General features: G+C 45.6%; 1 protein-coding gene across 1 annotated transcript in view; it reads right to left on the bottom strand.

The window, feature by feature from the left end:
- Window positions 1-1,901: 1,901 nt before the first annotated feature.
- The window catches only part of arid5b (AT-rich interaction domain 5B), a 60,641-nt gene continuing 49,375 nt past the window's right edge, over window positions 1,902-13,167 (bottom strand). The window contains exons 9-10 of the mRNA XM_067244381.1: window positions 8,138-8,348; window positions 1,902-6,066 (exon numbers count right to left, since the gene is read on the bottom strand). Coding sequence (XP_067100482.1) covers window positions 3,643-6,066; window positions 8,138-8,348 — 2,635 coding nt within the window. The 3' untranslated portion in view covers window positions 1,902-3,642. The remainder of the gene's footprint in view (window positions 6,067-8,137; window positions 8,349-13,167) is intronic.

Genomic DNA, 13,167 nt, shown 5'->3' with positions numbered 1-13,167 from the left:
GTTTTAAAGAGTGGAGATTAATGAAGCGAGGGATGGGGGAACTAAGAGTGGAGGTAGTTGGAAGGAAATGCAAAGAGAGAGAGGGGCATGTGAGGAGTGGATGTTGAATGCAAGACGTTGTTGCCGTGCTACTGCTGACTGCTGTTGCTGAGCCCCTTGTGCTGCTCCAGATTTAAATACCTCACACCCGCTTAGGTGGTTCTGAACAAGAGAGGTTTAATGTTTCTGTCGTCAACCTGAAGGCACTGATAAGCTGAACAATTACTGTGGCACCTGTGAAAGGGAGGATATTACGATCACAAACAAGACGCACACACGGCTCTTTTTGAGGCGTTTCAAGGCTTTTTCTTTCATTCTCCTTTTCTTTTCCCCTTCTCTCTCTCTGACTTTCCTTTCCTGAATCCCTTTATTTTTCTCTTTCCATCTCTCTGCCTCTCTTTTTCCTTCCATCTAATTCCCCCCCCCCCACCCTCCTCCACCCGTACCCTTCTCTCTCTGCCCCCTGTTCCCTCACTTAGATACCATGAATCATTTTAAATGGATTTTCAGCTCAATAGATTTTTTACATGGCTGCCAGGCATTTTCAGGAGAATTCCTGACAATACTCTGAGGAGACTAAATAAAACAGCCTTCATATTTTTTTTAATGTAGAACTTTCAATAGGCTGATGTTGGGCAAATTTCTTATTGTTTGCTCTTTTAGTCAGTAATAATAGCATATTGTTCAAGAAACATGATCCATTAGTGATACGATGACATTTTCATATAAATAACACTCAACATGGCATTTTAATACCACGCTGACTGCTCTCAGCAAACCTAACCTTGTTTCTCAAACAACCAGAGATAGAAAATACAATTGCGTCATACAGACTGCAGTACATCCCATAATGAGAGTGCTTGAAAAACATGGAAACAGTAGCATTCATGGGTGTCAAGAACAGAAATAGTTTCTGAGTCACTCAGAGGATGTGAACTTCTTCAGTTAGAGAAACACACATCTCCATCTCCCACACACCACTGGAGACATTAACACCTTGTATCACTTCTGTTGTAGTACTGTAATGTGAATAAACATGTCTTTATCCATGTGGGAGGTCTGCATAAAAATGGATCAATTGTACTAATTTCAGATCAAACAAAACTAACCTCAAAACATTTACGTTATCAACAATGTAATGGCAATCCGTCTCTTATAAACAAGTGGGTTATGATTGTATGTCACAGGCACAGAGGTCTTAAAGACTCTGATTCTGGAAACTTCTATAATGATACATCCAGCTGAAACCAATCCTTCTGCAGACCTGGATCAAATACTATTTATAAATACTTGATTTTCCAAACCGCTGCACAGTGAAAAAAAAACGGCTACAGTTTGGAGGGAGAGTGTTTCTGGATGCAGAACAGGGTTCCGTGAACGAACACACCATTGTCCTATTGCAGCTCCTCTATTAGCTGTGTCAGAGCAGAAGAGATCTGACCTCTGACCTCTGTGTGCAGCTGGCATTGACGGACAGGCTCCCTCTGAAAGAGGTTGTCTAATCTGTCCTGACAAACAGCCCAATCACTCGAGCCAAGACATTCCCAGCACTCATTACTATCATAATGAACATGGTAAACACTACCAGATGTGTCCCTCAGTGGAGTAGCTGGAGAGGCAGGCAAAGTGCAAAGATTGTACTGTACTTTACTGTATTCAAGCAGACAAGAGCTGCTTAGTGTTTCTACAGACCTACATCTGTTGTGTAATGAAGAGGTTTGGGATGCTTCTGAAATTAGGATAATCTCTCGTAATCTTTTCATATAATTATGGAAGCTTTTTGGCTGAGATATGAGCCTCTCCTGAGAAAAATGAAAAAGAACACCACTTCACTTATGTTATAAAACAGTTTATTACTCTTTTATAAAACGTTACATAGCAACCTTGAGTGTGACTCCAACACTGAGCTGGAGAAGATACAACACTGATCTCAAACTTTATCTTTACAGTCTCACCTCTGATCTGGCTCATTTGAAAACCGCAACATAAGATTGTCTTTCTTCCATAGAGCCGACTCTATTCAATCAAACCCGCTGACAAGAGTTCTGAAGGTTGGTGGAATTATCTCATTGGTTTTGTTTCATATTGTAATTAATAACATTGGGTGACATCTGCCTAACATGAATGTTGTTTATGAACAGTCAAATAAACCTAGATCCAAGGTCTGATTCAATAAGGTCCTTGGTTTTTCCTCTGAATCTTTTGTGCAAATGAGAAACACTAGACTTATCCGATCTGCTGACAATCATACTTTCTGAATGCTTAACATCATTTACACAAAAAAGAAAGAATTTTCACTGATTGCTGTAATCGCAAAGTCCAGCTTTCAAATGTTTCATACTATCCAGAACCAGCCTTGAAACAGTCAGTGGACCTGGCAGGCTGGTTGGTGTGCTTAACTAAGTGCTCCTACGGCTTTACCATGTCCCGCTTCTTCAACCTGCGGCGGAACTCCTGAAAGGTCCTCTGAGTTGAAAGTGGATCACAGACAACTACAGATTTCAACTGGTCCATTTCTGATTCCAAAGTAGTCCTCGACATAACACCTTTCTCCTCCTCCTGGTCTTCATCATCCATCCCTCGTATGCAGCTGGGAGCACTAAGGGTTTACAGTAGCCAGTGACTATGATACAGAGTGATCTGTGGTAAGAATGATGACAGTTGCTGTTGTTCATATGTACAAGTGCCTCAGCCCTACCCCTGCAACACATTCCACAAGGAGGAGATGGAATGTGAAGGAGTCAAGCTCTTGGTGAGGGATGGGAGAAAAGAAAGAGAAATAGAGCGAGAGAAAAAGAGATTGAGAGAGCAGGAGATGTGTAAAAAACCTACTTTAATCTCTAAAAATCCCTTGCATGAAGGAGTACTTTCATCGTATTTACATGTAACTACAGTACATCATGGTTCCAAGAAAGGCTGCGTTCAACTCATTAATAAAACCTTGGTAGGGTATGAAATATGCTAACTAGCTACCAGACATAGAAAGTAAACTAATGCATAAAATAATTAATCTTATAGGAAATACATTTTCATCTGACAGTAGATTGTAATAACAGCTGGTCACCATACAGTGCTCTTTGTGTCTATGTACTGTCATAGTGTTTCCAAAGAGAGACATTTTATTGACATTGACTTTAACATTGCATGTTACATTGCATTGATTTGTCACACACCAGGTTTCATTCATTCCTTTGGCCACCCAGCAGTGTGGTCTGAAGATCTAGGCCAGAAAAGAGTGGTTCAGACCAGACCAGACCCGATCATTCTAGGCCAGGCCAGGCCGGGCCGGGCCAGGCCAGGCAGTACTAACGTTCTGAGGCCTACCATGGCGCTATAAAAACAAAAGACAATCACCTCTGTAAAAAATAAAGAAATGTGCAAATCGTAAACACAAGTGGCAAATCAACTAAGATTGTGCCCAGAATCAAGCATTGGCTTCCACTGTCTCTGTTTACAATTGTGTGTCACTTTATGCTTGTCTGGGAGAAATAAGTGTGTGCCTATCAGAGTAGAATAATCTTGAAATATAGTGTGGGGTACAGACAGCGTGGATGACTGAACTAGCAGACTTGAGCTGGGGTGGTCTGTGAGCGAGGGTGATGTTTAGGAGAGTTTAGTGCTGGGGTGTACTGAAGAGAGCTGGGGGGGGTTGAAAGCTGGTTGAGGGTTAAGGGCGGACATGGGGTACAGTCCATGATGTAGGAGCTCACCATACGAAGCTCCCATTGGGTGGCGGTACATGTGGGCGGGACTGGTGGCCGCCTGCGCCAATAGTTGTCTCTGCATCATGAAGGAATGGATGGCGAAGGGCGGCACTATGGGGGAAAGAACCGCTTGGTTCTTCAAGTACTGCAAGGGGTGTGGGGGGTAGCCGTGGGGCATGGGGGAGCCCAGGCCTTCACACATGTCCTGGACATGGGACACAAAGGCCCCTGGGTAAAGTCCAGGGAAGATGGGGGCGGAGTGAAGCGGGAACTTGTGTCCATCTAGAAAGCCGCTGATGTGCACGTTGGGGTGAGTATGCATGGGCTCGCCAGGTTTCAGCACCATCAAGTCACTGTCCAGCTCGGGAGAGCGAGCCTTTCTCAGCGGAGGAGTGGGCGTGCTGGGCCCATCCTTAGGCATGGCTGACGAGTAGGGGGACGAGGAGGAGGAGTGCATGGGTGTGACGGCTCGGATCTTCCTCTCGGGGGCGTGGTTCTCCAGCTCGTCCAGCGTCCTCTTGAGGGGCCGGGCGGTGCACACGTTGTGAGGGCTGACCTTGGCGTTCAGGATGGGGGAGCGACTGCTCCCTCTCAGCTCGTCCACCTTGTAGCCCCCGCCCAGGCTCGCATCCTCGCCTCCTCTCCCCCCTCCTCGGCCGTTGGAGGCCCTCTCTGAGGTCCTCTCTGAGGTCCTCTCTGAGGTCCTGGGATTGGGGTCTACAGCCAGTGCCTGTCTGGGGGTGTGGGTGGGGGGGGTCATGGTCATGGGGGGCACCCTGCATGCACGGGGGTGGTACTCCCCACCAGACCCCTGAGGACTGCTGGTCTGGAATAGAAGGGGGGCCTTCACCTCCTGATGCATTGTGGGATGCTGGTGTGGGTGGTGGTGGTGGGGGACAGTGTGTGTGTGGGATTGGGCGTGAGAATGTTTGTGGGGTGATAATTTAGGGAGACTGAGGTCTGTGGGTTGGTCCTCTGATGTTGCTGTGGTCCTCTCCCCGTTGCTACTGGCAACCATCTTGTCCTGCTGACTCATGCACGCACCATAACCTATGGCGACAGCGGCAGAGGTGGAGTCGGGGTGGGGCTGAGAGGTTGGGGGGAACCCAGGAGTGGTCTCACACTCTCTGGGTAAGCAGGCCTCTCGGTACCTCCCCAGCTCGCCCAGCCTCTCCCTCTCCCCGAGGCCCTGTGCCTGTCCCTGGGTGAGGTGGTGCTCAGTCTGCCTGTACAGGCTGTGGAGGTGTGGAGAGGAATAGAAGTCAGTGAGGAAGCTGGGGGTCTGGCCTGGCCTGGGCATCTCTGGAGCCCTGTCCTCCTCCTCCCTCAACAGGTAGGGTTCAGCTGAGGGATGGTGGTGGTGGTGGTGGTGGGAGTAAGGCTGTGACTGAGCCTGAGGGTGGGGGTAAGGGTAAGGGTGAGGTTGAGGCTGGGGGTGAGGGTAGGGGTGTGGGTGATGATTGGGTAGATCACTGCAGGGGTATGTCTCCCCTGCTGCCACTGTGTCTCTCTGCAGCCCCTCCCTCCTCTCCTCTCCCCCACGTGGTTTGGAGCTCTGGGCATGCTGGATCACTGACGGACGATGAACAAGCCCCACATCCGCCGCCGAGCCCATGGCTGGCTGCCCAGCTGGCTCCTCTGTGCTGCCATTGGCCAAGGCTTTGCTGATCAACGGTGGGGGCGGACCGTAAGAAGCGTAGTGATTGTGATTGGGAAGTCCACTCACACTGACCTGTGACAGCAGCTTCTTCTTAGCCAGTGGGGACATGATGCCAGGGTTGGCTCTGTGGGGGTAAAAGTGTGGGCTGTAGCTGGAACAGGAGTCCTCTCTGGGGGGCAGCTCAGCTCTCTCTGAGGGGGGCTCTGGTGCTGAAACTGTGGAGGGCTGGTGGGGTCTCTGCTTCAAGGTAGGCAGAACCATACCAACATGGCACTGGTCCTCCAGCCCATCCTGATCATCCTTCCCCTGGGTACAGGAACCTCCGAGCTCAGCCTGCTCTCTCTGCAACACGTCCTTGGCTGGGTGGGAGTGGTTGACCGGTTCAGGAGTGACAACAGGAAATACATCATCGTCCTCTGTGATTGCTAGAGCTGGCTGGTGGGAATCGGAATCCCAGCGGGTCGAGCGGCATGGCACATCCTTTTCCTGGCCACACCCATTGTGTGTCACCTCCTCCTCCTTCACTGTCAGATGTAGCTCCTCGTCTTCATCGCTGGTGGTCCGCCCCTCGCCGCTGGCCTGCAGGGAAGGCGGGGCTAACTGGGGTTCTGTCTTCACCTGGGACTCCTCCTCCTGGGACTTCTCAGAGTCCTCTGAATCCTGCTGCACACACACAAGAATGCAAATGAAAAACACACACAAAAGGGACAAGGTAGGAAAAGAGCCAGATGTATTTTTGTCTAAGACCCATAGATGAGAAACACAGTTTATGTGAAACACAGTTATGTGAATGATGATGATGAGGATGATGATGTTATGAATGGATCCTTGTCAAGTGATTTAATGTGGCTGAATCTATACCAGGTGATCAGATCAGCAGATTTGTTCAGTAATAGTGAATAGTAAATCTGATGAGTATTAGTAATTGGTAATTGTTCCATTCAGCTAGAGTTTATTGTTATTCTGACCACCTCTGACTCCTGGGGTCAAACGGGTATGTGGCTGGAAGGCTAGGGTGACAGGTATGTTTAGTATAAACACACTGTGCTGGAGGTTGTAAGGTAAACTGTGCAGCAGTGTTGACTCTCAGTTAAATCACTCAACAGTCTCAATTGTCTCCGCTCTCAAGGTAAAGACTGAATGAGCTCTGTCTACTATAAGCTCATTTTCACAAAGGAAGAAAACCCACACTCACTGGAAATGTCTGGAACATTCCCTCCCCTCTGAGTCAAAGGCATGTCAGTTTAATAGTAGTTTAAGGAGTAATGTAATCTAAAGTTGTTCGAAAAGCTCTCTCATCCCATTTGAAAACAAGCGATAATGTTGTTTCAGACCGGGTACTCCCCCTACTTTTTCTATAGTTTTATAACATCAAACTTTATTTCTGTCCTTTGGAGCAGAAGGGAGGAATTCCATCTTGTTTTTTTCTATTCCTACTTCCCTTGTTACAATGTACCATCGATTGCCTGGAGAGACATTTCACATTGTACAGCATGCCAGACTGATAAGGTTGACATGCCACAGGAAAAATAGACAGTCTTACAACCACCCTCTTTGTTTCAACCCCAGAGTGAGCCAGCCAGTCAGCTAGTCAGCCAGCCAGCCAGGCAATCATCCAATCCTATCACTTCATGTGAGGACAGAAATTAATATGTTCCCATGTAGCTGCTCTGAAATGTGTCTAAAATTGACACTTGAAGAGAAAGTATCAAACAAGCCCTTTCATCTCTTCTGTAATCATTTGGTTATTCATGTGAGAATAATAACTCAATTTTCCATCCCCTCAGCGCAGCGCTGCACAACTCCCTCGCTCTCTCTCCCTCTGTCTGTCTCTTTTTCCATATTTATACTTAACTGAAGGGAAGAGATATTTGCAAATCACCATGGATTTATTGTTTTTTGGGGACAGAGATAAGCCTGTGGTTTATATAAGAACAGTATATATCCATTCCATTCATTCTCTATGTCTCTCTCTCTCTCTCTATCTCTCTCTCTCTCTCTCTCTCTGTCTGTCTGTATCTCTCTTCCAGACACACATAATGGCTTTGATGCGAAACGACACCAGGCATTTCCGTAGTCACAAACCAAACCACCAGTTAGTACTGCTCTGCTGAAAATAACCTCTTTCTGCAATAACAAATCTGCTATTATGCGTAGCAAAGTACATACTGTATTCTCGCTTGGCTTGAGAGACTAGGGGTTTCTACAGAAGCACTCGCACATTGTATTTAACCTCTTTTGGCACTTATATTAGAGAAAACACACTATATATTGCAGCACCTGTCGTAGTCCGTAAAGCTACCTGCACAAACATTGAGTCTTAAGCCAATAACATCAAGACTGGTTCCTCACAACCATTTGTAACTTGTCAATAAAGTTTTTACTGATTGGGCTCAGAGCAGCAGTCAGAGAAACAGCAGCAGCCCTCATGTTGCTCCTGTCAGCCTCACTCTTACAGCTGGAGCACCTCCTCTCTGACAGCTTATTTGCTCAAGGAAGACAAGCAGCCGCTCTATAGTGTCCCTGTCATTCACTTTCTTTTGTTCCCACTTTCTGGGAAGGGAGGGGTATTTTTGTCATCTGTTCATATTATGGGAGTTTAGTACTGTAAATGTGCTGGAGAGTTGGTGAAAAGAAAGAATGAATGAAAAAACGAATGATTTTAAGTATTCAATTTGTAAAGTGCTGAATTAGGAATTAGTGAACAAACGAATAGATGAATGTAGTAACTGACCGATGCTGAGGGCTCCAGGACTATGGCTGCTGCATCTTTGTCACCCTTGGATTTCTGGGATTGTTCCTCCTTGGGCCGCTTCACTGTGGACCCTGCCTTTGTCTTGGCCACGCCCCCTTCCTGGGTGCCCGCCTCGAGCTTGCGGGGCTTGGCTGGTGGGAGGGGCTTATCCTCCTCGCCTTTTGTGAACCTCTCATAGGGCAGGATCAGCCTAGGGAGGAACAGAGAGAACGACATGTGAGGGTGAGACAGGCAGGCGGGCAGACAGGTAGGAAGGAGGATCACGGCAGGGGTACAGGACAGTGAGACAGGCAGGAGAGCAGACAGACAGGTAGGAAGAGAGGATGGAAGATCACGGCAGGGGTACAAGACAGTGAGACAGGCAGGAGAGCAGCCACTGAAACAAGAAGGAAGGAGAAAGCAAAGAAATTAGAAACCAAGAACAATGAGACAGGTTAGAAAGAGAGAGAAAACAGACACGGATCATTCAGGATGGAGGAGAGGCAGAGTTTCAGCATTCATCTCCACACTCCCTGTCATGCATTGGCTTGGTTCCATTGTCTGGCTTGTACATATTAACAATAGTGTGGATAAAGATACTGTGATAAGAACAACACTGTCAAGATAAACTATGTTGCTCTGTATAAGATGAGACACCACACAGGGAAGAAACTGCACGTAATGTTCTATTGTTTGCACTCTCTGTCAAACAGCTAATAAAGTAGCTGTCAGTATTACACCGTACGTAATGTGATCTGATAGTCCTCTGCTTTGTTATGTTGGATTGTAGGCAACAATGTGGAACACTGACACACAAAGACACACACACACATACATCTCAATGTCAGTGAAGCATACTGTAGAGATGAGAGGGCAATATTACTTGATTCTAAGACTACCGCCGCCTTCTAAGAACCCAGCCCTCACAACCAACCTCACCTCTATCTGGGAGTTGCCCCACCAAGAGGCTTGGAAGTCCCTCTGCAAGATCATCTAATACTGCACGTTGAATTATATGATTTAAAATATATAACTTCAATTGATATATTGAATATGCCTTGTTTATTAATATAGGAATGGAACAACATGCTGGGGTGAGAGCACACATCGTGTTAAATACCCAGAATGCAGCATCAACCACAACCAAACAAATCCATCTCCTGCTGGAACATAAACCCATTACTGATAACAATAATACTTATTTTCCAACTGCTCCGCTCTGTCTCCTTCTCTCTATCCCTCCTTCCATGTCTCAATCCTTTTAGGTGGTTTCAGTTCAAAGAGGGGAACCTACAGAATAATTAATTTCCACTATTCCCATCTGTCAGTGTGTTTACTCAACTTTAAGATCCCCCCCGTCCTCCTCTCTCTCAGCATCCAGGTGCGTACTGAGCATGCCCGTACGGGGCGAGTCATGCGCAAGTGCTTCGGTCGGGCTGAGGTTTGGCTGCTGGCCAATCACATTGCAGAACTGTGTGGAGCCCACTGGGAACATTCATCTTCAGATCCCATTACCAGAAGAGTTTAAACATGTTACAGCTGCTAAAACTGGAAAAGGCTCCCGCTTTTATTTCTTTCTCTCTCTCTCTCTCTCTATCTCTCTCTCTCTCTCTCTCTCTCTCTCTCTCTCTCTCTCTCTCTCTCTCTCTCTCTCTCTTTCTCTCTCTTTCTCTCTATTCTTCGCTCCTTCGCTCGCCCTTTCTCAAATCAGAATAGTGGGGCGGCTGCCAAATACCTGATTCCCAATGTAATGTTCACTGCCTGTTTATATAACAGAGGCTTGGTAATTCACACACAATGACTTATCTTGTTCCCAGCTAATCCTCTGCAATGTTCTAGTCCACAGCTAATGTGTGTAAGTGTGCATATGTGTGTGTGGGGGGTGCATGTTTGTGTTAACATTCAGGTATTATCTTTCAGCATTTAGTCTTACAATAGCGTTATATGTTCAGTGTCACACCCTCCCACCCCTCTGCACAGTCTTGTTTCAATGTTCCAACCTGTAATTGGCATCAGATGCTGCAGCTTGATTGGCGTGTTTTGTGAATGCCTGTGTGAAAGGGCTATAATAAGACAGGGGAATTGGCTTTACTGCTAGGTGGAGTCGTGACTAAAACCTCTCTCATTCTCTCCACACATCTCCATGTATGGACAAAGCAGGCAGCTGCTCTCTTCCTTTATAATCTAATATTAGAGAGGAAAAAAGGATAAGAGAGACACTCTCCTGCTAACAAATTGACTAGAGGCATATTTTTCCCTCAGAGGAAAGAAATGCTTTTAAGAGTTCAAGAGCCTCTGTGAGATTTTAGTTTCAGTTATTTTTCATGGAGCTGAGCAGCTGGGTGATAGACAACAAGCTTACAGTTACTGGATCACACATATACACACGCACGAACACACACACATTAACAAATGCACACACAGCTGGCCATGGGAAACATGCCAGAAGAAATGCCAGTGAGAGAGAGAGAGAGAAAGAGAGAGAGAGAGAGAGATAAAGAGAGAGAGAGAGAGAGAGAGAGAGAGAGCAAGAAAAAAATTGTTGAAAGGGAATGGTGTCATCAGTAAAGGGCAAGTCCATTAAAGTTCCAAGCCTTCATCCTTTGCTAAATAAATAAATATGAGATAAATGAGTCGTTACAGACACAATAGTCTAATGTCTAACTAGCTTGAGGGTAAATAAATAAATAAGTGGGCACACTATGTGATCCATTGACCCATTCAGTAATCACTTATTGGACACTCAAACACATGTACAGGAACGGACACAGTCAATGACGATGTATAATCTCATTATAAAAGCATTTGAATAGTCTTCCTTCAATTTTAAATGCTTTAATTATGAGAATACAAATCATGTAAACTGACATGACCTATTTGTTGCATAGCAACAGGTGTGCTGTTGATTTGGGTTGATAGTTTTGATCACATGCAGCCACCATTTCAAGCAAAGCTCGGCTCTACTTAAAATCAGCACACATATATATATATCAGTCACAAATATTTTGAAAACACAGAAACAATGTAAAAATTATTAATCTGACACAGGATGACACAGAGTGACTGAGAAGTTTCTTGAGGCCACGCTGGGAAGTACACGTTCTTCTAAACTACCTTCTCCTCCACATCCTGTTATCCGACTGTTTCAGCTCTACATAAAACACACGTCCATTACTCCTGGACTTGCTGGAGCTAGAGGCTTCAGCCTCCAAATTAGAGTCAGGGACTTATTTCTCCTTGCTGAGCCTCTTGGAGTTGACTCTGTAATTATGTCCTCAAAGTCAATGAAAACACAGTATCAGCCCCAAAGCTTGACAAGGCAGCTAAAGAATGTTCTGGGTAAATGGAGACTCTTAATAAGACGTTCTTGCCGTCTAAATAAGACCACGGCCGCGGCACAGCTGAACAACCATCTGTATTCAGCCACTGAATTTAAACCCAGAGCTATTGAGTTATTTCAACTGCTCTTATTTCACCCCACTGACAACACAGGGTCATGTACAGGGCAGACCAGCATTTTTAGCCGCCATTGGCTGAGCTCAGGTGTTTTGCGGCTAAAGCAGGCCTGGTATTGGCTGGTTCAGGCAGGTTGTTGTTGCAGGATGAGGAGCCCTTGTTTTACTTCTCAGTTTCCCCTCCGTCACCTTTCCTGTGCTGGTACAGCTGCATCTACGGACTCTGACCACACCCGCCTCACCATGCCATTCAAAATAATCAAGCAAGGTGTGCATGTATGTATGTGTGTGTGTGTGAATGTGTGAGACTGTGTGTGTATAAAGACAGGGCTCAAGCCCTAATTCACCACCTGGGCACACAGTGGCTGGGGTTCAGAACTCTAGAATGTTCCAGTAATCCAGAGTGTGCCAGTGCCAAAGAGCTGGAGCACAAGGAGTCTACTGGGCAGGGAGAACAGTGGACGAGAACTGGAGCACACTGGAAAGTCAGCCTCAGCACAGAACTGAAGGTCAGAGGTCACTGAAGATGATCACCCAATGAGGACATACTAGTCATACTCAAACATCCCATTCTGAATTCCCTGAACTAACATGTAAGTCACCCAATACGAAATGCAAACACGTTTTATTAAAAGTGTTATTGCAAACTTTATGCCATCAAGTTGGCAACCAAACATGTTTTTTTTCAATCAATATATAAGATAAACATATACAATATCTTAGTAATAAAAGCAACAACCATTTCCACAGGGAGAGCATTTCCAAGCTTCAGTACAGCCAGAAAAAGTGAGGATGTTTGTGTCTCTGTGCATTTGTGTGTATTTGAGTACATGTGTCCATGCTTGTCTGTATATATGTGTGTATATATGTACAATATGTGTACAGATGTCTGTTTGTGTGTGTCCACTGCAACTACTTGGAAGCTAGGTCTCTCTGTTATGCAACATTAATTTCCATAATAAGCCAGAGAGAAACATCCATGTCTTCAAAAAATAATCACACTTCAAAAATAAGTGATAATTACTGTCAGGCTACCGCAATACTCTGACTCCAGAACTAGGTGCTGAGCATTCATATCATGTTGCAGCCTAGAGAAATGTTCCAACAATCTTCATACCCACACAAGGTAAACGGGATAAACAAGTATGACACGGACGCATAGAAACATGCAAATTTACTGTATGTAGTGTAGGCGTGTATGCCCAAAAGAGTACAACTTACTCTACAGAAACACAAAAGAGAGTGAGCATAAATGATTAACCAGAAACATGTTTTTTTTCCGTGGCACTGAAGGGAGAGTCAGCAGCAGTTTAAAACTGCATCAACATCATGCTCCTGGTCGTATGGAACAAGCATTGTGCTAAACTGGCCAGAGGTCAATGAGGCCTTCCTCCTCTTTCTCTCTCTCTTTCTGTTCCAAAGGGAACTGTGTGAGTCTCCATACCTATGATCTAGATACTATGACAAACGAATGGATCAAAGTTGGATAGCTAATGCCTAGAGATGCGTGTTAGGGTTAAGAAGCCCTGTTGCTAGTGAGATGTTTTGGTTGATTATGCCGTGAGCTGACGAGGC

The sequence above is a fragment of the Osmerus mordax genome, chromosome 10 (genome assembly GCF_038355195.1).
Source record: "Osmerus mordax isolate fOsmMor3 chromosome 10, fOsmMor3.pri, whole genome shotgun sequence".
Classification (NCBI taxonomy): Eukaryota; Metazoa; Chordata; class Actinopteri; order Osmeriformes; family Osmeridae; genus Osmerus; species Osmerus mordax.
The sequence above is the reverse complement of the archived record's forward strand: the minus strand, read 5'-3'. Positions and strand labels throughout refer to the sequence as shown.